The sequence below is a fragment of the Tyto alba genome, unplaced genomic scaffold, assembly GCF_018691265.1.
Source record: "Tyto alba isolate M040663 unplaced genomic scaffold, T.alba_DEE_v4.0 Super-Scaffold_1000006, whole genome shotgun sequence".
In the NCBI taxonomy this organism is placed as follows: Eukaryota; Metazoa; Chordata; class Aves; order Strigiformes; family Tytonidae; genus Tyto; species Tyto alba.
In genome coordinates this window covers 30024258-30049567 of record NW_024881272.1, presented here as the reverse complement: position 1 = coordinate 30049567, position 25310 = coordinate 30024258, and the positions used below count along the sequence as shown (strand labels likewise).

The window sequence follows — 25310 nt, the reverse complement described above, 5'->3', positions numbered from 1 at the left end:
GAGGATCTCTCTCTGAAAACTTCTTAAATGTTATACTTCTGAAATGTGTACACTTTGATCATTTAATATGGTCTGAGGATAAAATTGTTCATTACAAATATTCCCACAGTTTTTTTGTATGTGAATGAATAACCTTTGTATGATTGTTAGCAATTCCAGTATCTAGTGATGTGTTAATAGAAAATGCTGAAGTATTACATTCCTTAGGCTTGTTTAATCCCTGAGGTGCACAGGACTGTGCTGTGGCTAGTCTAAAGAAAATACTGTCATTTTGGTGAGAGAAATTCTGTAAAACTAGTACTTTAGGGAAAGGTCCAAGTAACTTTCATCTCAAAAGATGTGGGTAAGATTTAATGGACTCTACTGAACTTTTGAAAAATTCTTCCAAATGTCAGAACCCCCCTAAAATTCATTCTTTCTAATTTAAGACTATTCTGGATATTCTAAAATGTAGAGATTTTCAAGTCATGCTTTCTTCATTTCGTTCCATTTATTTTGCATGAAGTCATTACATCTTTTCCCCCTTATCTGAATTTATAATATATCTGTGTTTAATAAAGCATCAGAGCTTTTAGCTCAGGGATGAAAGTAGATTGCTAAATCACTGTAAATAGAGAAACCTTGGCTGGCAGATGCAGATCTCATAGTCTGGTTTACACAAGCTTTTCAATGTCTGTTTTTTCTGTTAGATTTCTAACAAAACAGAAATGTATTTTTTGCAACTTTTGAGCAACTGTTAGTGTTTGACAGTGACACTGTTTCAGATTCGTCGTGTTGCCTGTGACCAGTTGTACACCCTTAGTCAGACAGACACATCAGCTCACCCAGATGTACAGAAGCCAAACCAGTTTCTCCTGAGTGTTGTTCTTGGTGCCCAGCTGCCTCTTTGGTCGCCAACCAGCATTATGAGGGGAATCAACCAGAGGTAAGTCAGATGCATGTTTTGAGGAAGCAAATCTATCACATTTTTAAATTAGTAGTTCTGTGGAAGCTCTGAGGCAAAAGGGATTAGGACTTTGCAAGTCTGTCGAAAGTAGACATCTCTGTCACACCCCAGATAGTTTTGGAAGTATGTAGATTGATGGGAAATAAAACGGAATTCTCAAGGTACAGCTCTTCAGCTGTGGACTTTTATAGTACAGCTTATTTGACTTCCCGTCCAGAAGGTGGTAATTGCTGAATAGGCCTGCTCTTTCTAGGATGTCGTCATGACACTCAGAACCTGGCTGGAATCCTGCATGAGGTATAGAGGTGATGGGATGTATAACAGTAACACTGAATTTATTTTATAATATTGCATAGATCCAGATCAGAAACCAATCCTAAAGGCTCCAGCCTTTTCAGTGATGCCTGGACCCATGACTTCACCTGATTTCTTGTTGCTTCTGTTACCCATTACACCTGTAATGTAAAGACTGTAGTTATCAATCCTGTTACCTTGTCCCTGAGTGGCCGAAGGTTGTTGAATTTAACAGTAATTTTAAACAGGAATTTCTAGAGGAATCTGAATAGAGGTGTAACTGAGGAGTTAAAACGTTATTGTTTTAGCATTGTCTGATAATTAAAATTGTTATGAGGTGAAGGAATGAAGTAAGATTAAATGTTACTCATAACCTTCAGAAGTAGCTGTTGGGAAGGAATTTGTTTTAAAGCTGCAGTGTGTGCATGCAGAAGCAATACCTAGATAGCTATTCTGTTTTGGATTAGATGGACAGAGCACACAGGCCTTAAAGGCAACTGCTTAGAAAAAAGTTTCTGATTTTAAATCAAACCTTTCTTCTATTTGTACCCATTTCAGACTTCTGTCCCAGTGTACAGAATATTTTGACCTGAGATGTCAGTTATTGGATGACCTCACATGTAAGTATGTACAGGCACACATGCCATTCTGATTGCAGCCTTCAAGCATATCTTCCTTCTGTAGACAAGTTGTAGAATTGCCTTCACAGAGGGGTTACCATACCATGAACTCAGTGTGACCTGCCAGCATGCTGGCTGTCCTGTGTTAATGCCTGACATGGACTGTTCTTGGCATTCAGAAACAGTAAGGCAGCTCACTTCTTTTGGAAAGTGAAGTTTCTTTGTGGAAGGTGTATTTGGTACACATTGTGGGGTAGAAACTAGACCATTACCAAACGGCTTGAAGTTATTTTGTATTTTTATTCTGCATTTATAGATCTGTTGTTTTTTTCTGGGTTGTCTTTTGCTCTTGCAGCATCAGAAATGGAGCAGCTAAAGATAAGCCCAGCTGCCATGTTAGAAGATGAGATCACCTGGCTAGACAATTTTGAACCTAACCGCACAGCCGAGTGTGAGACCAGTGAAGCTGATAACATCCTGTTAGCAGGACACTTGAGGCTCATCAAGACCCTCCTTTCACTTTGTGGGGCAGAGAAGGAAATGGTTGGTAAGTATTCCTTTTTACTCTAAAATGACTAAACTAGTGTGAATTTTGTATAGCACTAACAGATGATTTATCATTAGACAGTATGTGTGAAGACATTATAATACATCAGAAGAAGTGATACAGAGCTAAAAGCAATAATTTTGGCAGTACCTTTGTTGTACCTTTAACATTTGATAAACTATTTGGATATGGGGCTTCTTGGTATGTTGCTATTAAGTGATTTTGCTGTTACAGAACACTTTTTGACATTTACGGTGATAATGTAAGTATTTAACAGTAGATGAGGATTACTGTGTTACAGGTTCATCGTTGATTAAGCCATTGTTGGATGATTTCCTCTTCCGAGCATCCAGGATTATTCTGAATAGCCATTCTCCAGCAGGCAGTGCTGCAATCAGTCAGCAAGACTTTCATCCAAAGTAAAAATTTTTTTTTGTTTATGTTGGGTTTTGTCCTAGATCTCATGTAAGTAAATGTCACACTGAGGCTACGGATACTTGGATTTAATACTAGTATTGAAGCATTTCTTCATTTCTCTACATTTCCTCCATAAGTGTCCAGATAGCATTTTTATAAGTTTTTGTGTGACCCAAAATCTTTGCTTTTTGCACTTCCAAAATCTGTGCTTTGTTTGTTAGATCAATGATGAGCTGCAAGCACAACTGAGTGCTGATTTCATGAGCACAGAGTACTCCTCAAGTGATGATGGGCTAAAGAAGTTGGCTAAATTGGAACATGAGCAGGAAATTAACTTTCCAAGCCCCATGTAAATGAGATTCTCATAAGTTCCGCTATTTTTTTTCTCCCTTCAAAAGAACTGCATTTTGTAAAAAGCTAATGCCAAGCAAGTCTCCTTGCTCCTGAGATAGCTGATAATAGCCCAGAATATATCAAATGGAGAAAAGAGTGGGCTTTCCCTTTCCTGTCACACCTGCCTTCTGTTACTGCCATACAGTATCTGAAGAGGTGGGTAAATTAGCTCATGTGGAGTTCTGTGCTGCTGCAGCTGGATTGCTTAAATTACACTGACTAGCTGATGTTAGAGCTGGATCGGGCACATCCGCACTGCCTTTCCACAAACCCTAAAGGAGGTTCCAGTGGAGTATTTAACAACCCCTGAACTGAATGGGACTTGCTACGCCTCAGTGTTTTGCTCCAGCTTTGCTGCACTGCAGTTCATCTCGGGCATGCTCCTTTGTTTGCTTAAAGTAAATACAGCCTTTTCTTTGGCCTTTAGAAGAAAGAGCTAGTGTGTTTGGTGATCTACTGAAAAGCACTAAGTAGAATTGTTTTGCACTAGTCTAGCACAGCTTAGGTCTGAGGTCATCTCTTGTAGCAAGTAAGTTATCTGGTCTAGCTCTTTCAAAGCTTGTCTCCCTGTAAATAAGTCATTATGCCTCCATCAGTGTTACAGTGATAGAGAGTATCTGTCTGTCCTCAGATGTACAACCAATTCTTTGTCTTTTTTAGGGCACCTACTTTTCCTTGCTCCTGAATGTTAACAACAGGTGTCTCCATGTCAGTAAGGGAGGCTTATTTCAATGAGTGTTCCTAGTGCTGCTTTTCTGTTTCAATTCTTCCCCATTCCCCTTCCCCAAGAAAGAAGAAAGCGCACTTTGCAGTTTCTCAGGAGTGTTATATGATTTAAAGTGTTTCTTTTGAACGTTAATGGTCACTTGTTCTGAGTAGTATGGCTCTGGAATTAGAAATAATTGAGTCATCTACAAAACACATCTCAAATGTGGTTTTCTTTTTAGGTGCAGTACAGCAGATAGTCGATTAGCTGCTTATGAAGTGTTAGTAATGCTGGCTGATAGCTCACCTTCCAATCTCCAGCTTATTACAAAAGAGCTGCTTTCTATGCATCATCAGTGTGACCCTGCACTTACCAAGGAGTTTGATGTAAGCAAGAAGCCTTTTTTGATTTGCATTAGCGTGGTTCAGAGTACTGTGTATGATCTACTTAATTGTTCCATTCAAGAAACTTCCATGGCCTTCAATTTTAAAATGACAAAAAGCAGATAAGAGTAAATGCCAGACCCATTTGATCTTCCTCAGAAGCAAATACTATTATCTGGGTAAGGAAGAAGTATTTCCTAAATATCACCAATTTTATCTGAATACATTTTAGGCCATTTTTAACAGTTTTGTGCAAAGTGTTAAATATCTAAATGACCAAGTATAGCGCTTTTTCTGATCTTTTGGAATTTATATTCCTGGTTTTCCATTAAATTGGTCTTAACAGCTCATATAAAGGTGATTATAAAAGCTATAGTATATTGTTGGAGTCTTACATTTTTGTAACTTACTGGGACAAAAAAATTTGTTTGTCATTCTAGTATCTTCCACCAGTGGATAGTCGCTCCATTTCAGGATTTGTTGGACTGAAGAATGGTGGTGCTACTTGTTACATGAACGCCGTCTTCCAGCAGCTATATATGCAGCCTGGTCTCCCAGAGGTAATTTGTTCAACATCAAGTAAAGTCCTCTTTTTGGAATTAAGTGTCACCTGAACTGCAAGCTCATCTTAGCACCATTTGTAAATTAATTGTTTAAAATAAATAAATACATAAAAATATGTGTGTGCATAAATATATACACACAATAAATATATAAATTATAATGTGTTGTTCTGTACCTCATGACAACTTACAGTAATAATGTTGCCAAGAGCAAATTTCATAAGTTTATTTGTTTTCTTCCAGGCCTTGCTTTCCATTGATGATGATACAGACAATCCAGATGACAATGTGTTCTATCAAGTTCAATCTCTTTTTGGTCATTTGATGGAAAGCAAGCTACAGTATTATGTACCTGAGAACTTTTGGAAGGTATTACGTCTTTTTGTTTAGAATATATAACTTTCCTACTTAACAAGTAATCATTTATTCAGTCTTTTCTCATCGCAGAATTTCTAGAGATAAAATCAGTTCTACTTCAAGAAGTCAAAATGTTAAAATAACAGATGTGTTTAAAAATCACTTTTAGTGATACGTATATGGAACAACCACCTTTTTATATATATATTTATACTTTATATAGATTTTCAAGATGTGGAATAAGGAACTTTATGTTAGAGAACAACAGGATGCTTATGAGTTCTTCACCAGTCTTATAGATCAAATGGATGAGTACCTCAAGGTAAAAACCTCAGTGATTTCTTTCCTTGTTTATATGCATCTCCTTGGTGCCTTTTCTCTCTTTCTCCTATGTTCTTCAAAAAAGAAGGCAGCGCCATTCAGCTTATTTTATAATCTACATAGTATTCAGAAGTTTAAAATCCCTATTGCTTTCTTGGTCTTTCACTCTGCAATATATCCAACTGATGTCTAACTTTACATCTCCAACAGAAAATAGGAAGAGACCAAATATTTAAGAATACTTTTCAAGGAATCTTCTCTGACCAGAAGATCTGCAAGGACTGTCCTCACAGGTGATGTTAAATTGAGTGCATGAGTTACCAGGTTATGTGCTCCCATAGCTATTAAAATATGTAGGTCAAAATAACACAAGAAGGTATAGACATATGCCTTTGAGCATCACAGCTGTTGATAGCTATGGGGCAAATGCAGTATTCTTTCCTAGTCGTATGTCTTGTTAATGCAAGTTGGATATGCTCAATTCTGTCAATGCCTTGAATATTTTTCTTCTTAAATTTAGGTATGAGCGTGAGGAAGCCTTCATGGCGCTTAACCTAGGTGTGACTTCATGTCAAAGTCTGGAAATATCATTGGATCAGTTTGTTAGAGGAGAAGTTCTGGAAGGAAGCAATGCATACTACTGTGAAAAGTGCAAAGAAAAGGTACTGATTCTTAATGTATGTGTAAGAAGATTCAGGTGTAGCTTGATATTTTCTGAAGTGTTACATGGTCACAGAAGCCATGATTAGATGCTGCTTGCTCTTTCTGCATTGTAGACATAATCAGAAGGTTAAATCCATAAATCCACGCAGAGGGCATTCCTCGTTCCCTGTAACTGGTATTGTAGACTGAACATTTAGAGGGCTGGCAGGGTGGTGAAATGTTCAGTAACAGCCCAGCCCACTGCACAAACTCTGTAATACCTGTAAGAGTACCTTACCTGTATATATTACAGTCATCCTGCCTCCTGTGGCTGTACTGTACATCTGTTGAGAGATGGCTGGAATTGTGCATCTACAGAAGAACACTACAGAATGCTTGAGGTATATAGGTAGAGGTGATATTCTTTTTTTTTCTTTTTAAGAGAACTACAGTGAAGCGCACATGCATTAAGGTCTTACCTAGCCTGTTGGTGATTCACCTGATGAGATTTGGCTTTGACTGGGAGAGTGGACGTTCTATTAAATATGATGAACAAATAAGGGTAAGAAAACTTTTCTGTGTGGGGCCCACCCCGCCCCCCAGCTGCCTCATGGAGTGGACTATCACTCTCCCTATTCATTCTTCCTTCTTTTCCCCACATTTGACACAGGGATTTTGAGTACATGGTACACTCACAACATGACTATGCTACAAAAATTAAGCATTTTTCCTTAGAGCTTTCCTTGTCTGTAACATTCTTGGGGTCCTTTCAGAAAACAAGAGCAAAAACCTCCATAAAGACATTTTTTTAAACTTACATGTCATGAGGATAAAAAGTTGAAGTACCATGTTTTCCTTTGGTGTTCCCAATGTGGCAACATATTAATCCAATTCTCATAAAATGAGAGCAAGCATGTACACAATATAATCTCTTGGTTAATCTGAAATATCTCTTCAGTTTCCCTGGATGCTGAACATGGAACCTTACACTGTGTCAGGGATGGCTCGCCAGGACTCATCCTCGGAAGTGGGGGACAATGGTAGAAACACAGATCAAGGAGGCGGAGGCTCCCCAAGGAAGAAAGTTGCCCCTACAGAAAACTACGAGCTTGTTGGTGTGATTGTTCACAGTGGCCAGGCACATGCAGGGCACTACTACTCCTTTATAAAGGACAGGAGGTAACAGCGAGGAAGATTGAGGGGGTGGAGGGTGGGCTTGAGAGTGCTCTAAAGATGACTTGTTTTGGGAAGGCATAGTGAGCCATTCGGAGCTCTATTGGAAGCACTCTTCCCTTTCTTAACATCCAATATTGTGAGTGTTAATAACACGATAATACAGGATGCTGTATTCTAAAAGTCTCAGCAACTCTTATGCACCTTGCATTGCAGTTTGAAGGCTTCCTATGGCACTCAGTTGCAGGTGATGTGCTTCCTGTATTTTTAATCAAGGTTATTTTTTTAAAATGTAACTTTGACATTGACTGAACTAAGCTTTCTATTTACTGTCAAAACGAATGTGAGTTCAAGGTTGTCACTTCTAAGGTATTCAAGGTGGTTTAGTTTTTTACTAGACAATCAAGTAACTTTTTCTATTGTGTTTCCATTCTGTTTTGATCACAGGGGATGTGGAAAAGGAAAGTGGTATAAATTTAATGACACCGTTGTTGAAGAATTTGATCTAACTGATGAAACGTTGGAATATGAATGTTTTGGTGGAGAGTATAGACCTAAAGTCTATGATCAATGTAAGCAGAAGTACAGATTGATTTACAGTAGCTTTATATTTCATACTGGTTCTCTGTAGAGGTAAAGCTCAGTCCATTGCATCTACTTTGAGTCACTTGGTCTAATAATCCTTCTGAAGCATATTTTTTTCCTAAAGTCTTATGTTTACGGAAGGACATAACAGCTTGTATATGGCCTAATATTAATTGAACCATATTCACTGTTATTCAGCACTTTATAGACTTAGTAGCAGAAGAGATTCAAAAGTAACATGGCACCTTGTTAAAATAGGGGATTTTTTAAAAAAGGGGAAAAAAAAAAAAAAAAAAAAAACAACACACACAGGCCTTATTTTAGGCTAGTGAAAATGATTGTGCATAGAACATGGTGTGGCATCGTATAGTTAAACTTTTCAATGCTTTAAGGAATTAATTCCAAATACACTTCCACCAATATTCACTTGTTTCATAATTCTGATAATTACTTTTTTAAAATACATATGCTTTTTGCAAAAATATCTTAGAATTCAGATTTTTGTTATTAGCTAACATAGACTGATGTTTTGATCTGACAAATGACTTTATACTGCCACAGTGTATATTACTTCCACACCCAGTTTCACTTCCCTATAGGAATGAAAAAGGTACTAAACCTCCAAAGGCCTTCACCAAATGCCTTTTCTCCCATCAGCTAACCCTTACCCTGATGTGCGTCGGCGCTACTGGAATGCCTATATGCTGTTTTACCAGAGAGTGTCTGACCAGAACTCTCCAGTTTTACCAAAGAAAAGTCGAGTTAGTGTCATGCGTCAAGAAGCTGAGGACCTCTCACTGTAAGTGCCTCTTGTGTATGTAACAGTTTCTCTTATGTTGATATCTAGTCCCTATCTCCAGAACTAAGAAATTAGTAATTCCTGCTTGACAAAGAAGTATACTAACCCTTCTGTTGTTTTGTTTTGGGTTATCAGTTGCTTAATGCATAGGCTTTCATTGCTTTTATAATTTCCTCTTCCATGCTGCTGTCACTATTGTAGTAAAAGAAGTTCAAGTTGGCTGACAGCCTCAGTCATCTAAATTTACCTTAAGATTATACTGGCTGTACTGGTATTTTAAACTTGAACTGCAGATTTGTCATAGGATTTCGTTATTCACCTTGAGCTTGTATATATTTCAGATCTGCTCCATCTTCACCAGAAATTTCACCCCAGTCATCACCTCGACCCCATAGGCCCAACAGCGACCGCCTCTCCATCTTGACTAAGCTGGTTCGAAAAGGAGAAAAAAAGGGACTTTTTGTAGAGAAAATGCCTGTGCGGATATATCAGGTAGAGCACTCTGAAAGTGGCAACTAAATCCTACTCATTTGAAATTTAAGCACATAGTAAGAGAAACACAGTAACTTTGAAGGTGTCCTTGAAGTAATTCCCTTCTTGAAAGCAAAGCTAGAATATAATTCTGGATTCTGACATAAAGTTATTAAGAAGGTGTTCAGTGGTACATTACTGTAAGTTTTTCCTGTTCCTTCTCACAAAATTGACCCAATATTCTTTGCTTTGAAGAAACTGCAGGCAAATTAGTCAAACACGAGCTATAGCAGCAGTCGGCGTGCAAGCAGGGAGAGGTAAGAGCAGAGAAGATGCTTCATTTGAAGTACCCGTGAGGAGTAATGGAGATGATGGCAAATTATTCATCCTCAAGTTCCTGGGTTCACAAGAATGTAGAAGGGGAAAGAGAAGGAAGAGAAACCAAAACCAGCTGCAATTCTGCTCATGTCTGTTAGCTTATGTAATACTGAATATGATCTCGAAAGGGAAAACATGGATATTAAAGGCAACTTTGCAAGTTCGGACTGAAAATGGAGGTGTCTTGGCATTGTCAGAGCAGTGAAAGGATGGTAGAACCTGGATGTCAGTTAGCTGTCTTAAGAGGAAGGTCTCAGTCTGCAGGCCTGCAGCTCTCATCCGTACAGGAGAGGGTACAATTTTGCATATACTTTTGGCCTTCTGAAAACACACCATCCTGCTGATCTGCTCGTGTGCAAGAGCGCCTACGTCATACACACAGTCAGAATAAACTGTGCAGGCTATGTACGGCCCTCCACATGGGCTGGATCAGGGCATTAATGGTCACTTTAGGCATTCTTGTATCCGGGACTGCATTATTACACTAAATAGAACTTGGCTCAAATTTATTGAGAGTCTCTCAGCAAAATCTCATTTGAAAAAAGAGGGGCTTGGCATTTAAGTACATTATTGTGACTGCAGCTTGTAATTATACTGTGGCTCTTTGCTCTGTACATGTAAATTTGCTAAGCAAGACTTTCAGGTTTGAAGGATGTTCTCTTGCCTTTTTTATTAAAAGCAAGCAAAAAAATACAGCTTATCATCAGCTTCTTCCTTTTTCTTTTCCCTTAATGGCCAAATGATTACGTGCTTTATCTGTTGTCTTCTGCTTTGTAATATCATTGGAAGAAAATCACTGGTTTTATACAAATCTTCGAAGTCTCCTATATGCATTTTCCCGTCTGCTGAAGTAGTGATTCAGAGCATGAACAGAACAGGTCTGACACTGGTTTTTAAACGCCACACATGTTTACATAAAAGACGCAATTTCAGTTAGAGAAATGTACTTTGGTAACATTTTAAATCTTTTTTCTTTCTTTTACAGATGGTGAGAGATGAAAACTTGAAATTTATGAAAAACAGAGATGTATACAGTAGTGACTACTTCAGTTTTGTTCTGTCATTAGCTTCACTGAATGCTGTAAGTACCTAGATTTTAATCTTCCTGTACGGAATATGTTGGGTAGGAAGGGCCACAGAAGCTATTTGGGTCACAACCAGGAAAACCAGAAGAGTAGGGTTAACATAATTTTGTTTTTCAAGCTGAGCAAATAATTATCTCCAGTAACGTTCCACACTGATAATGTGTCTCAAAGCAGACTCCAGCCTCCTGTTCTAGTAGTGGGAGAAACATCATTCTGCCATAGTAAAAATCTATGAAGTAACACAAACCCTTCTTTAATGATGCAAACTGTGCTCTAGAGGGACAGAAATTCTCTATGTGGAAGATCCAAAAGTTGGTGTTAATCACCTCAAAGTTGATAGACTTTCATAGGAAATACAGTTATTAATTAAGTTTCTCTAAATGGAGTAATAAACAAACCAGCATTTATTAAATTTATTAAAACCACAGATCCTAGTGGGCCTCACAGCAAGTTTGTTCCTGTTTTAGGATATTTGTTAACTAGCATAGTCAGCAGTGGAGACTCTTTTTAGCACAGAAAAATGCTTTGTTTTGCTTTTTCCAAAAGAAGTAAATCACTTGAATAGGACATGTTGATGTCTTTAAGAGACAGCATATGTGCTGCAGGCGTACGTCTGCTCTGAAGTAAATTGGATGTTTCTTTCAGACTAAGGTAAAGCATCCTTATTATCCATGCATGGCAAAGGTGAGCTTACAGCTGGCCGTCCAGTTCCTCTTCCAAACCTATCTCCGAACCAAGAAGAAACTCAGGTAAGGCCCTGTTCTGGGTCCTGTAACGACTATGCTGAGGTTTTCATGCTTGTTGTTCCTACACCTTGAAATACTGCAAGTAGCATAGACATTCACAGGAGCAGTGATACATTTCTGCTTTGCATTGGAATCCCATCACAAAGGTGTCTGAGAGGAAGGAAGGTCATGTATAACCTGGCCATTTGCTGCCTCTCTCAGCTGTCCATTATTTCAGTAGTAGTGGATTAGGCATGGAAAGGCTTTAATGGATTTGTAGACATCAAGCTGTTCCAAAATACTTCTCTAAGTGTTTTTGTCTTAAGCCATCTAATGTATGTTCAATTAAAGTAAAATCTCTTTCTATTTTGCAAACAAGAAATATGGCTTAGGCTTTGGAGGTGTTTTTTACTCTTTCATTTACCAATAGTTGTTCCCCTTTTGTTAAAGGGCTGATACAGAAGAATGGATTGCCACCATAGATGCACTGCTCTCCAAAAGCATTGATGCTTGTCAGTGGTTAGTTGAATATTTCGTTGGGCCAGAGGGCCGGGAGCTTGTAAAGTAAGTACGGGTAATTGTCTTCTGTGTTTTGTGTCTCATGTCTGGATAAAGCTTCCTAATAATATGATCTGGCCTATAGTGATGTATTCCCAAAGACTTGACTCTGCACATTCTTTAAACACACTCTACATAATCACATAGGTTTTTATTTCTGTTATTTTCTCTGATTGTGCAGCTTTTTGAGTAGTTCTGAAAAACTAAAAAAATAGTACTGCGTGCATGGAGGAGGATGCAGATGTTTAAATCAGTAGAGTGCCTTGGAACGTGTTTAAGCTTATGTCTAGTCACTCCTGCAAGTGGTGGTAGAGAAGAATGTGGTGAATGTGCATGGGGTAAGGTCAGTTAAATACTTACCTGACAAAGATCATAGATAAACTGCAAAGATTTTTTTTCTCGCCAAGCTCAAGATCAGCTAATAGGTGTTTTGAACACCTAAGTCAAATTATTGAAGGTTTGACACAATTAGAGAGGTGTGTCCATGTAAAGAAAATTTTATCTTTGTATTTGCATTGCAAGACAGGATCATATGATAGCTTTTTGGTTTAGCTTTTTTGTTACTTGAATAAATAAACCTGAAGTAATGGTATAGGCCCTACTAGTGACAAGCAGGAGTTCAGGAAAATAAGTTAAAGCTTATCCACAGAAGGACAATACAAGAAGTATTTGGACTCTTACCCTTTTTAAAATAATAACCACCACACTTAATCATGGTAGCCGTGTGTACACGTTGATTCCAGTTCTCTTTGCAGCTTCGCCTTTTATCTTCCAGGACTTTCCTCCTGGAATGCAGTGTGAGAGAGGTGCGAGTTGCTGTTGCCACTATTCTTGAGAAAACTCTTGACAGTGCCTTGCTTTATCAGGAGAAGGTTAGTGTCACCTCCTCACCAATGATCCTGTTGGTTGCGTCTACCTAATGGCTCATGCTGTGTTTGCAGACAATGCTGTGTGATCTGTAAATGATAAGGTGAAAGGCTTTCATCTTGATCATGCTTCTAGCTCGTCTGTAATTCTCAGAATTTAAGTTCAAAGTATTACTTATAAACAATTCTGCCTGTCTTATAAACTGGTATCACATACTCTTTTAATAGTTTGGAGACAGTGTTTTCTTAAGATGTATTATCTTTTTCTGAGTCCAGAAATCAGCTTATTTTTTCACTGCTTCTCGTTCCTCACTCAGAAGTGGTAGTAACAGTAGTAACTGAGTATCTTATTCCAGAGAGAGACCATAAGTATGGTTATTGTTAAAAGCTTAATTTTCTATTAAAAAATCTTGGCAAATAAGTTTGGGAAGTGCAACTGTGTTACACTTTACTGATTTGAATGTTCTAGGAAAACCCAGAAGGAATTTTATGAAAAGGAGTTATTTGCAGAATGTTTGACATTTTACCTATTTTGCTTGGGCTACCTGAACCAAACCATTTATATTAAGAGAAATCAGACAGAAGTGTTACCTGTGTTCTGGTGTGTTACTGTAGGTTGTCAGTGGGGGTGTGGACACTTCTAAATGTTCAAGTCTTGGTTAGTCTGAAATATTTTTTTTTTTTACATCAAATTTTAATGTTTGATGCAATAAAATGTTTCTTCTATCCAGTTTCTGGGACCTGTATTCTTTTTCAGCCAGTGTCATGGATGGAAGGCACTACTGTTGTACAGGCTTCTGTTAAGAAAGTTTGTCATATTTACATTCAAATTAATTGTTTTCACAGTTAAAAAGTCTACATCAGTTATTGGAGGTGCTACTTGCTCTGCTGGATAAAGATGTACCTGAAAACTGTAAAAACTGTGCTCAGTACTTTTTGCTATTCAATAACTTTGTACAAAAGGTAAGAAACCATTGTTTTTTCATTCTATTTTAATTTTAAAGGACAATAGTAAATGAGCTAGTCATCCATATTCATAGAACATTTAAGGAGCACAGTGGAGCTCTTCCAGAACAAGTATTCTTTTTCCTTTCTTTTTGTGAGAAGTAAATGGCTTTGAACACTGGATTAGGATAAAATCACACAAAAGCATCCCAGCAAAGTATAGCAATTGAAGAAGTAATTTCCAGGATCTGAATTTTAGGCTTCCCAGTATGGTTTCTCTCTCTTCTTTCTTCTTTTCTATGATACTTACTTTGCATATGCTAATTCTTCTGGTCTGGTTTATATAATGTGCTATATATAATGAGACAGCTTTTTAGAGGTGTACCTTATTGATCTGTGTCATTTTTATGTATTACTTTTTTTTAGAATGGAAAGTGCAGTGTTCAGCTTATGCATTTTACTTTTGTTCCCTAGAGCACTAATTCTTTACCTGCACAAGAATGTAACTTTTTATTGTTGTCTAAACAGCAGGGTATAAGGGCTAGCAGTCTTCTCCTCAGACACTCTGCTTTGAGGCACATGATCAACTTTCTCCTTGGCCCCAACCGGCAGAGTAATCAGGTAAAGTTCACGTAGCACGTGCTATGCTGTGGTTTGTCCATCCCCATGCTTTTTATGATGTTTAAATTATGATAAATAATTTTCATGTGGTAGGATAGACTAATCCTTGGATTATTCTGTAAACTTCATGCAGGTCTTAATACGTTATGCAAGTCTTAATCTACCTATGTGTAGTTAGTGTGGAAATAGCTGTTTTGGCAGAAGTGTGCGTTACATTTTTGGTAACAACAAAATTTTCACCAACTTCAAAGTATTAGAACATGGTGGTGGACTGTTAAGGGCATTGCTGTTGCTTTGTTTTGACTTGACGAAAGTTGACTAAATCAACCAATCAAAAGCTAATTAAATCTCTCCTTTGGCTCAAGCAGAATCGCAGGTGGAGTTCAGCACAAGCACGTGAGTTTGGATATCTTCACAATACTGTAGCACTACTTGTTTTGCACTCTGACCTCTCCTCACAAAGAAATGTTGGTAAGAATTGCATTTCTGCCTTTTGGTGACTTTGCATTTCAGTTACTTTGGGAGTAACTTAATATCAGTGAGGGAAATACAGTAACTTTGAACTTAAAGCAGCAGTGGTTAGCATATGTTTGATTACTGTTTACTTTGCTGTAAATGTCCTGAGAGGCCGTGGCAAACAGTATTACAGGCACACAGGGGAGGGTTGGGAAATCTTGATATTAACATTATTGTGCCTCCCCCCTCCCTCGTGCCTAAAAGATCTTTCCTCATGTGAGTGAATCAAACAGCGTTATTGCTGTCTGGAGCAGACTCACAGCCTAACAGGCTGTATTTTGCTTAGGTTTGTTACGCATTTTGCTGATGTGAAGGGGGAAGTATTTAGACTGAGCTGCTGAATAACAAGCAGTGAAATACTCTCCTAGGGATTTCTTCAGAGAGGCAGAAGTATCCAAATAAAGATAGTAAAGAAATAAGTTGAGATCTGGAGTTTCCTGAATGAGGAATTTCAAGTTGTCTTTTAAATAAGAATGTCTTGATTTCTGTGTAGCGTTAAAAGTTTCTGAAGTTGGAGGCAGTCAAACATCATAAAGAAGAATGGTAAACATTCTGAATATAAATGTGCAACAGTGATTGGGAGTGAAACTAAAGCTCAAAGTACTCAAATATGAGCATTTTGGTTTGACCTTTTGCGGTTCATTTGTATATGTTGTCACTAAAGTAAATGACACTTCAGTGTGCAAGAGATTGTTACTTGGAGTGGTACCATACGAGCTATAAGCTAGTTGAGATGAATGTCATTAGAGATTACATAGTGCCAAATGAGCAGCAGTGTCTTCAAGGTGCATAGAACAAACTAATTTATTAGTGGATTGTTTTTGTATTTGCTGTTATAGCTCCTGGTCTCTTTAAGCAGCGTCCACCTCTAAGCATCGCTGTCTCAGGTCCGCTTTTGACACTCCATGAAGAAGTGGAGGCCTTGTTATTCCTGTCCGAAGGAAAACCCTACTTAATGGAGGTATCTGTTCTAAATTCTGCCCTGCTTCAACCTGAAAGCTGGTCTGATGTGATTTATTTGAAGTATCCTTACATGAAAAACACTGAATATTAAAAAGCAGCCAGCTGGGGAGAATTTGGTTGTTACTTTGAACCTAAACAAGAAGGCACCTTTGGTTTCTTGGTCCCTTCTTATTCCAGTTTATCTGAACACATTTTGCAAGTGCCCATGCAGTCGGTGACCATGTCAGCTGGAGCTGCTAACTTGAATTGCTCTGACTTAACGGATGATGCTTGCCCAGACCCTTGGAGGTGGGCAGCAGGAGCTGAATGGAGTGCTGTGAGAGCAGGGCTTCAGCTCACAGGGCCATGCAGGTGCTGGGAGAAAAAGCTGCATCCTTCCTGGGAAAGACTAGCATTCTGTTACAAACTTCCTTAACGATTATTGTGTGGCTGTGTCTGAAACTGTTTGCACTTTTCCATTAGGTGATGTACGCGTTACGAGAGCTAACTGGATCTCTGTCAGTTCTCATTGAGATGGTGGTGTACTGCTGCTTTTGTAATGAGCACTTTTCCTTTACTGTGCTACACTTCATCAAGGTAGGGAGATAATCAAGATAAGCCTTTTGCATAAGTGGTTCTTGTAGGCTTTGCTCATAGTGTGTCTTGTGGGTTATACTGGCACTGGGATCTGCAGAACAATCAGTACAGTTTGTTAGATTGGGGGGGTGTTAGTGAGTTTGGGGCTGTTTTGTTTTTTTTTTAGGCTTTTGCTGTTTAAAACAAATTTTAAAAGAAGTCTGTAAAGCTGTCTTGTTTTTTTCATCATCAACATATTTCACTGTCTGAGTAACTTTGTATTTCTTACATACAGACTCAACTGGAAACTGCTCCACCTCATGAACTGAAAAACATATTCCAGTTACTTCATGAGATACTGGTAGGTAAAGGGTAAAGACTTGTACAGGATAGATTTTGTAGCGATACATAATGAAAAAAGCCAGGACTGCATTGGTAATTTCAATATCTACTTATTTTTTTAATCCCTCAGTTTGGAGATTTTATTCTTAATTTGCTGTCTTGATAATCCAGTGATACATGAAACTTCACAAATATTTGGTTTTCATGTTGAGGTGGTGAAAACCATTCCATAGAATAGATACAAGTATCATACACAATTTACACTGATCTCTTTCTTTCCTAACAGGTTATTGAAGATCCATTACAAGTAGAGCGCATCAAATTTGCCTTTGAAACTGAAAATGGATTAATAGGCAAGTAAGCCAGTGGGTGGACACCTCTGTCTCATCCTGAACCTTATGGTGTTGGTGGTTCATATCATCTCCTAGTTTCAAATCCTTCTAAACTGTTTTACTACTCAGGGAAAACAACTCGACGCATTTGATTTAGCCACCACCACCCCAAAAAACTCACTAAGAAAATCCAAAATAAGCATTAGAATATTATAGTAACGGCAAACTGGAAAGGAATTTAACTAGGCAAAATTAATTATCTCCAACAACAGCAGTCAGTGAACCCAGAAAAGAGTAGTACTTCCATTTGTAAAAAGTGACATTGTGGAGCTTTAACCAAGAGGCTGGCAAGAGAGCTAAGTTTTTTAAAAAAGCAGCAGATCAGGGTGTATACATAATAACGGGGGGGGGAAAAAGTACTTTGGATTAACATAAGAGTAGCTCTCTGAATCCTGTAGCCTTAAAAATTAATTTTTATTTCCTATGTATCTCAAGAAATTGCCAATCTTTTTGCTTTGTCAGCATCTTAATTACTATTAAAAAAACACAGTGGTTCAGCATGGAAGGATGCTAATACTACTAACTGCAGGATAGCCTCATGATCTGACAAGTGGCTCCCATTTGTTGCTGCTCGAGCAGTGTTGTCTCTCCATTTGATACAGAAACTTTACTGAAGTTACTAAAGCATTCAGAAGCAACAGAAGAGTCCCAGAAGTAACAAGAGCTTACTTCATGTGAATTGGGAGAAGGACCTTTGTGTGCAAGAGAAATGTGGGGTAGCCACATGGTGCTCAGAGAGCACCTCTGATGAGTTAGTGCATCTTGAGCATCTCTTTCACAGCTGTTTGGATGAGGAGCTGCTTCAGACTGTGGCTTTCACTTTACATTATTTTGGATTCTGTCTTAGTGAAAAGGAATAGTTAGCTTTGTTCTTTATTTGTCTTACACTTCGGTGCTCTTCTGTTTAGTAGTTTCCATGTATGACTGATAGAAGAGAAGATAATATGCAGCAGTAGAAGAGAATAGCTAAGTGGTTATTTCTGGGTAAATGGGTCCCACTTGGACCAATTCTGTTCTGTAACTTGGGCAATACATGATCTTTTTTCCTCTAAAGAGGAGAGGTGCAATTATTCAATTGGATTTTTATGTTGAAGGTTTCAAGAACTGCTGTGTGTTTTGGGAGTGAAAGCTGTAGTTTTACCTTGGAGTTTCCTTGCAACAGCACTGAACAGCATCCAGTCTCCCTGCACATGGACCGTGACCTATCTGTCACATTGGCTAGCTTTACTCCAAGAAAGAAAACCAGCAAGTAATAATTTCCCCTGGCCCTCAATAAGGTGTTTGTGCATAATTTGCAGTACACCAGTGCTGTAATTTTAATCATCTGCTGTGCTTCAACAGTAAAAAAACTGGCAATTCGCAGTTCCCTAGCAATTATTTGCCAACTTTAGTCATTTCACTACAGTGTTCTTTGCTGACTGCTATGGACAGAGCACCTTTTGAGTAGTAAATCTGATTGTGGCAGCTCTGTGGAAATCTTTGTGCTTCTCAGTCAAAGAATTTTGCTAAAAGATGAGGGAATTCACTGTATAGAAAAGTTCCTGGTAGGAATGGCCTGGGGTTTTGCTCAAGTCTCCCATAGAAGAGTTTCATGACTGTTGAATTCTGCTGTGCTTGTTTGTGTGAAGCTTGAAACATTCTTCCAGCTTTGCAAATTTTGATCCAGGTGGAAGCTGGTGATCTGGTCCATTTAAGGGGGTTTCAAATTTTTTTTCCTTCAGATAGATGTAACCATAGCAATTATCTAACATAGAATGGATTATAGGGGAAAAATAACTGCATTAGGAAAGGACTTTTTAAAATTCAGGTACTGCATTTGAAAGAATTACTGCATTTTTACTTTGATCTATTTTTAGTCCAGTAGTGTTGTGGAAGTACTCAAAACTGCCAGCAATACAGCAGTATGTTTAACACAAATACTCATGCTAACATCTGTGGAAATAACTTCTACCACCTAAGTTAAAATTTTAGTTTCATCTTTGTTATGTTTTCAGACTGGCTGGTACACAGAAGTCTGAATTGTGGTTTTGGTTTTGGTTTTTTTTTTTTTTTAATCCCTGTGTTTCTCCCCACAGCCTTGATGCACCACAGCAACCATGTGGACAGCAGCCGTTGTTACCAGTGCGTCAAGTTCCTTGTCACCTTGGCTCAGAAGTGAGTAATACAAGCTTCAGAGTTGAAGCTCATCCCTACCTTAGGCCCCTCTGTGACCCTTTAGACTGCTACTCTTTCTACTTTTGATCAGCTTTATCTTTTGTTACTGTGATAAGTGGTGCTCAAAGTCTTGACAGTACATGTGTTGGTATGAAGTGAAATCTTCACTGATTAGTACCTGAGATAGATTTTTTTTTTTTTTTTTTTTTTTTTTTTTTTTTTTTTTTCTTCATATAGCAAGCAATAATTGCGGTTTATAAAGGCAAAGGTCAGCTACATCCTGTAGAGCAGGAGCCTGGCATTAAGACCGAGATAAACATAAATAAACTGTCAATACTACAATTCGTAAATTGTCTTTGTTTAGAACTTGCCCTATGTCCTGATAAAGCATAGTTCTGAAACAGGCAAATCTGTATAGTAGTCGACTACATGTAAACTTTACTAGCATTATTGCTCTTGCTAATTCAGTTAATAACAGGGCTGTACAGTTTAAGTCAGAGCTTGCAGTGATAACAGTGCATACAGGGGGCAGCAGCGCAAAGAGAGAGAAGTATTTGGATTTTTAGGTTTGCCAGAATGCCTTGTTTGTGATTAATGAATATCATTTCATTTTCCAAGGTGCTCTACTGCAAAAGATTATTTCAAGGAGAATTCCCACCACTGGAGTTGGGCTGTGCAGTGGCTACAGAAAAAGGTAATTTGGCTGTAAACTTATGGAGAAACCCTCACTTTGTTTGCAGTAAGAATTATGAAATCTCCATCCTTTATACAGCGCTCTGAGATGACTCTAAAAGTTACTTCATTTTTTACAAGGACAGTTTTAATGCAGCTAAATTTGATGCGTGCAGGAACTCCAGTAGGCCCCCATGTGTTTCAGGCGTAGATGCATGTACAGTGAATAAAGCCAAGCGTGAATGGTTGCAGTGACTATTCCTTGCCATGTGGGAAGCTTTCAATGCCACTGTGTTCGTGTTAGGAGGTTTCACTTTTTTAAAAAAGCAGTTTTCCTTTGCCTGTGTGTTGATGCGAGAGAATGCGTAAATGAGTAGATTCCTTACAGTATCACTGCAGCTTTGCACAAAACATAGCTGTTGACAGATACAGCTTTTTCTTCCCACACGTGTAGTTTCTGTTCTTCCTTCTAAACTTAACGTAGGCTGGCCAACTCATCTTTAATATATACCCAAGGACATTTTGGAAACGTAAAGCTCAGCAGGATTGGCCCGGGTTGGCCTACAGGCCAGCAGGGCTGTGCTTGTTCTCCCAGCACTGCGTGTACCCACGGTAGTATCCCTGCTCCAGGCTGCCTTTCTGTCCTGGGAGCTGCTGCCAGGCAGATGTCAGATGTATAAACTAGTACTGTACTCAAGACTGGAAGCAGAGTTAGTGGGATGCTTGCAGTGCAGCTGGCACAACTTGTTGCCACTCTTCTCTTGAAACACAGCACACTGACAGGTCTGGATAGTCCTGCTGTGCCCTGGTTTACTTTGTACTGGCTCATGTAAACCCTGAATCCACCACTCTACAGCGGGCATCCAGTAAGTTGCATGCATGTACAGATACCAAATAAAGGGAATTGGTTGCTAGCCTTCATCTGAAGCCTCCCTGACTGGCTGCATTAAAAGTGCATGCTTGTCTATGCCCCCGATCTCCGGCTCATTGGCAGAGGATTCGGGAAGCTTGTTCCAGATTTGTTAGTTCACCTACCATCACAGGTGGATGAGGCTTTGCACATGTAAAACTTGTTGGGCAATTTTATGGCTTTCTTGGCTTTTTATGCAGATGTCTGAACATTACTGGGCTCCGCAGAGTAACGTATCCAATGAAACATCAACTGCAAAAACGTTCCAGCGCACTATTTCAGCGCAGGTATGTGTCAGCCTTGGGAGACGATGTTAAACTTGTTTTATTTTCTTTTTTGCTTTTCAGCTAGCATCTTTGGTTTTGGCAACTTCAGCACATTCCAGTGCACTTAAGACCATTCTTTCTTTAGAAGCCCAGACACTGTGGTCATTCCTGAAAAAAAATAACACTTGAATTATATTGGTCGTGTACCTCACAATTGCCTGTGGTGACTCAGAAATCTCACTACAGCAGCTATATTGTTTCAGAATCAACTTTAAAAAAAAATTTAAAAATAAAAAAATAGGAAATTAAGGTATCGCCCCTGACTCTCTCTTGTGGACTGTTTCCAACTCAGGACACGCTGGCCTATGCCACAGCCTTGCTGAACGAGAAAGATCAGTCTGGAAGCAGTAACGGGTCGGAAAGTAGTCCAGCCAACGAGAACGGAGAGCGACACCTGCAGCAGGTAACAATAACAAAAGGACATGTTTATTTTCTGTTGCGTTGCTCTGTTTCCTTGTTCGTGGGGCTCGGGTCAGAACCATCACTGAATGTGGACACAATAATTGTGCCCCTTACTAAAGTAACGTGCCGTATCTTTCTCTCCCCATCCCTTGTGTGTATTGAAAGGGCTCAGAGTCTCCTATGATGATTGGTGAGCCTAAAAGTGACCTTGATGACGTTGACCCATAGAGGATACCTATGAACACAAGAACAGATCAACTCAAACATTTAATGCCTGGTACCTACTGAAACTGGAGTCCTGTTGCTTATGCCGTTAGAAGAGTCTGGAAGAGAAGTGGCTTTATCGGATCGGAGGCAATGCCAGAGGAGGTTGTTCCCCTGAAAGCTAAAAGCATTTTTTTAGCCACAAAGGCTTCAGATCAATAAATGCTATAGAAAACTGCATCTTCACCTGCAGTAGCTTATGACAGTCCAGACACCGAAACAGTTTGTCAAGAAGATTTTATCAAATACACAAACGCTAGTGGTTGAATTTTTATGTGAACATTAAATGAGTGAATGTAAAACTGTTGCTTTTCTGTGATGCTGCAAAAAAATTCTTTTGGTTTTTATACAGGAAAACAAACAGACTGCCCTTATGTATGGAGGGCAAATTTTTAATCTTTCTGATAATATTGAATAGGAATATTCAAATTTCTGTAAAGATGTGTGATGACTTACATTTCATTGTAAAATATTAGTTAAAGAATGGGTTTACATAAGGACTTCCGTATTTAATATGTCTCCCTGCTAATTTGTAAAGCTCTTTATGAGAAGGGATCAGCAAGATTGCTCTGTAAGGAGAGTGATTCCTTACAGAATGGTTTGGTCAAGGAGCTCTGGAGTGGGTTGTCTTTCTGGTACCCTTCCAAAAACCACAGACAATTGGGAAGGGCAATAAAAGAAAAGCTTTGTTCTCTGGTTATGCAAATGTTCATTATTAAAGGTTGTTGGTGGATTAAAAAAAAAAAAAAGTTAATGAGTAGTTTAAAAGAAAAAAAAGCACTTTAAGATGGAATTCTGTTGCAGTTTTACTCATTAAATTTTTTTAGCCTTTGGAGACATATTGAATAAAATGTAGTCTCAATCATGTGATCTGCAATCACTTGCTTATGCTTTGAAATTACTGAGAAAGTTGGTATTGGTTGTATATGATGAATAATTTCTCGAGTGAGTTGGGAACACTGTTGTGCAGATTTTATAGCAATTTTAACACGGAGAAAGAATGATTTGGCTTTGTTTGTATTTTTACTTGACCAGGCAACGTTTAAAATATCACAGCTCTTTTGATTTGCTCATAAACAACTGGAAACCAGTTGGAGTGATTTGAGCACGGTTTTGTTTTCCATGTCGAGTGCAGTTCAGTGATTTCTGGCTCTGGATACTAGCTGCTGTTGTGCCAACTAACTCTTCATCTTTTGTACATTTTTGCGTTCGTCACGTTTTCTGCACTGCTTTTTGCCTTTATTTATGGATTCTGCCTTACTTTAAAAAAAAAAAAAAATTATATAAACAAACATGCACAGAAATGGGGGACATCTTAAGGAGTGCCTGGGTACCTCCAGAATAGATAAATTTGCCAAGTTAAAGGCACAACCAGCCAAAAAGTGCCTTTTTTTTCTTTTTACATACTGTTGCCGAAACAAGAAGCAGCAGACAGCTTTTCACTGTTGTGCACTAATATTGCAATTAACCAGTCATTTCACTGTTGGAAGTAAACATCCGATCTGATTTCAGCTGTACAGCTTTATAACTTATTGCGGGTTAAGAGAGCCGTTGTCATAAATTGCACGTGCGAAGAAGTAAGGGTGGCATTGTAGTGAATCTCTCACTTTCTTTTCCAAACAATGTCTTCATAGACACATGGCAGAGTTAGCATTTTATAAATGTTTCTGATAATGTGCTGGGACATTTTAAATGTGATGTTTTAAATTAATTTTGAATAAACCATTTCTTACGGATAGCCCTTCTTCCTTCCCCCATCCCTAATACTTTGTTAATGAATCATCACAAGAAGTCAGTACACAGCGGTGATGGTGATGGAAGAAGCTGGTAATGTTCCTATGGGTTGGCACCACTTGTCACTTCAGGTTCCTGTTATTTCCTATGGAAACAACGTCCTCGATTACTGCGGGCCCACAGAAGCGTGGATAAGAGAATTGCATCAGGATGGCTCATCACCACTGTATACTTGAAACCAATACAAACTTTTTCACGGTTCTGCTCACGCTTGTACAAAGTCAGTGGTTATAATTTGCAATAAGATGATACTTGGTCGATTATTTTTGTTTCCAGCTGCTGTCATTTGAACCTGCTGAAGATTATTTTTTGGAAAATAGAGTTCAACAAACCTAGTTTTTGTGTAAATTGTGATGCATTTCTATGTTGTAATTTTTACTGCCAATCTTTTTGGATGAAAATGTTTTTATACAGCTTACAAAATGTTCAGTGAGGATCAGCCGCAGCCTGCCTGTGAGCATTCGGGGAGATACTGTCCGATAGATACGTAGACATTTGGCACTGGAAAAATAGGCAGTCTTGATGAACCAGTCTCGGGATTCCTGGTCAATGGAATAAAGTTATTCCTTTCACAGAAAACTAGTGTAATCTTTAGACTGTGCATACACTGCTACGCTGTTGTCTTGTTAATCCTCTTATCTTGAAACTTCTTAGGCCCGTCCTGCAGATGATAAGCTCTGAGAGGTTGCCCTGATTGCCATTTTGGCTCCTGTCCAGCGTAAATTGAAGCAGCTGAATGGCCCCTGGAGCTGCGCCGCTGTATATCCTTATACCTGCTGCACTGTCAGATTTGTATCTGTGCAGTTTCTTCTCCTGACCTTCTTAGCAGAATGACTTACCCTGGCTACGCTTGCAGTCATGGATTAGACCGGCTTTTGTGTGTCAGACAGCAAGATTTGCAGGCGCTCTGGACTTTTAATTAACACTGGCGTTCCCCTGCTCGCTGCCTTCGTAAGCAGCACGAGGAGCCACAGCCAGGGCTGCCGTCCCGGCTCTGCCTTCCCGACGTCTGCCTTTTTGTCCTTAGAGCAGAGGACAGACTTCCACATTTTGGGCACGACCCAGCAGTGCCAGTCCTGGGAGCGTGGACTGGGTATTGCAAACTGTGCTGATGGGGACTGGCCGTGGCGTTCCGGGGAGCAGTGTGGCTTTCTCCTGGATGAGAGGGGCTTTTCTGCCTCCCCACCTACAAGACGCTAAGGAAGGGCTCATCTTTTAATACCGTTTCCTGCCAGCAGGTTTATGCATGCTTGAACTAAGCTGCAAAAGCTGGATCTGGCTTATTGTGCACGGAATACCTTCTGCTGGGAGCTGGCGGGGGAGCAGGCACCAGGTTCTTCCCCACTCGCTGGGGAGTCAGCGGAGGTGAAATATCTGATGCGTGTTTTGAGAGGTTACATCTTAGGAAGTCTGCTGAAAAATTACCAGCTGCGCCAAAACCATTCAGGAGCACTTAGGCTAACATCCCTTCTTCCCTCACCCCCTTTGTGCAAAATTCAGATTATAGCTGATGAAATTATGGGCTGTAATTATATACATCTTAGGTAATTACATGTTTAGATTAGGGTTGGGCTTTTGCCATCTTTAGGTAACAAGTTAGAAATAGTTTAAACCTTTCACTGTGG

At 39.0% G+C, this 25310-nt stretch overlaps 1 protein-coding gene across 2 annotated transcripts in view; it reads left to right on the top strand.

Moving 5' to 3' along the window:
• Positions 1-24264, top strand: part of USP24 (ubiquitin specific peptidase 24) — a 64750-nt gene extending 40486 nt beyond the window's left edge. For both annotated transcript variants that reach the window (XM_042803359.1, XM_042803356.1), the window contains 31 exons: positions 765-925; positions 1799-1860; positions 2216-2407; positions 2709-2826; positions 4165-4309; positions 4747-4866; positions 5113-5238; positions 5450-5548; positions 5758-5840; positions 6068-6209; positions 6632-6751; positions 7148-7368; positions 7810-7934; positions 8605-8746; positions 9088-9238; positions 10581-10676; positions 11326-11429; positions 11856-11969; positions 12739-12835; positions 13676-13792; positions 14303-14395; positions 14764-14866; positions 15751-15872; positions 16337-16450; positions 16725-16790; positions 17058-17124; positions 19239-19317; positions 19936-20011; positions 21100-21186; positions 21518-21628; positions 21793-24264. In XM_042803359.1, the coding sequence (XP_042659293.1) occupies positions 765-925; positions 1799-1860; positions 2216-2407; positions 2709-2826; positions 4165-4309; positions 4747-4866; positions 5113-5238; positions 5450-5548; positions 5758-5840; positions 6068-6209; positions 6632-6751; positions 7148-7368; positions 7810-7934; positions 8605-8746; positions 9088-9238; positions 10581-10676; positions 11326-11429; positions 11856-11969; positions 12739-12835; positions 13676-13792; positions 14303-14395; positions 14764-14866; positions 15751-15872; positions 16337-16450; positions 16725-16790; positions 17058-17124; positions 19239-19317; positions 19936-20011; positions 21100-21186; positions 21518-21628; positions 21793-21855 (3516 nt within the window). In that variant the 3' untranslated portion in view covers positions 21856-24264. The remainder of the gene's footprint in view (positions 1-764; positions 926-1798; positions 1861-2215; positions 2408-2708; positions 2827-4164; positions 4310-4746; positions 4867-5112; positions 5239-5449; positions 5549-5757; positions 5841-6067; positions 6210-6631; positions 6752-7147; positions 7369-7809; positions 7935-8604; positions 8747-9087; positions 9239-10580; positions 10677-11325; positions 11430-11855; positions 11970-12738; positions 12836-13675; positions 13793-14302; positions 14396-14763; positions 14867-15750; positions 15873-16336; positions 16451-16724; positions 16791-17057; positions 17125-19238; positions 19318-19935; positions 20012-21099; positions 21187-21517; positions 21629-21792) is intronic.
• The last annotated feature ends 1046 nt before the right edge of the window (positions 24265-25310 follow it).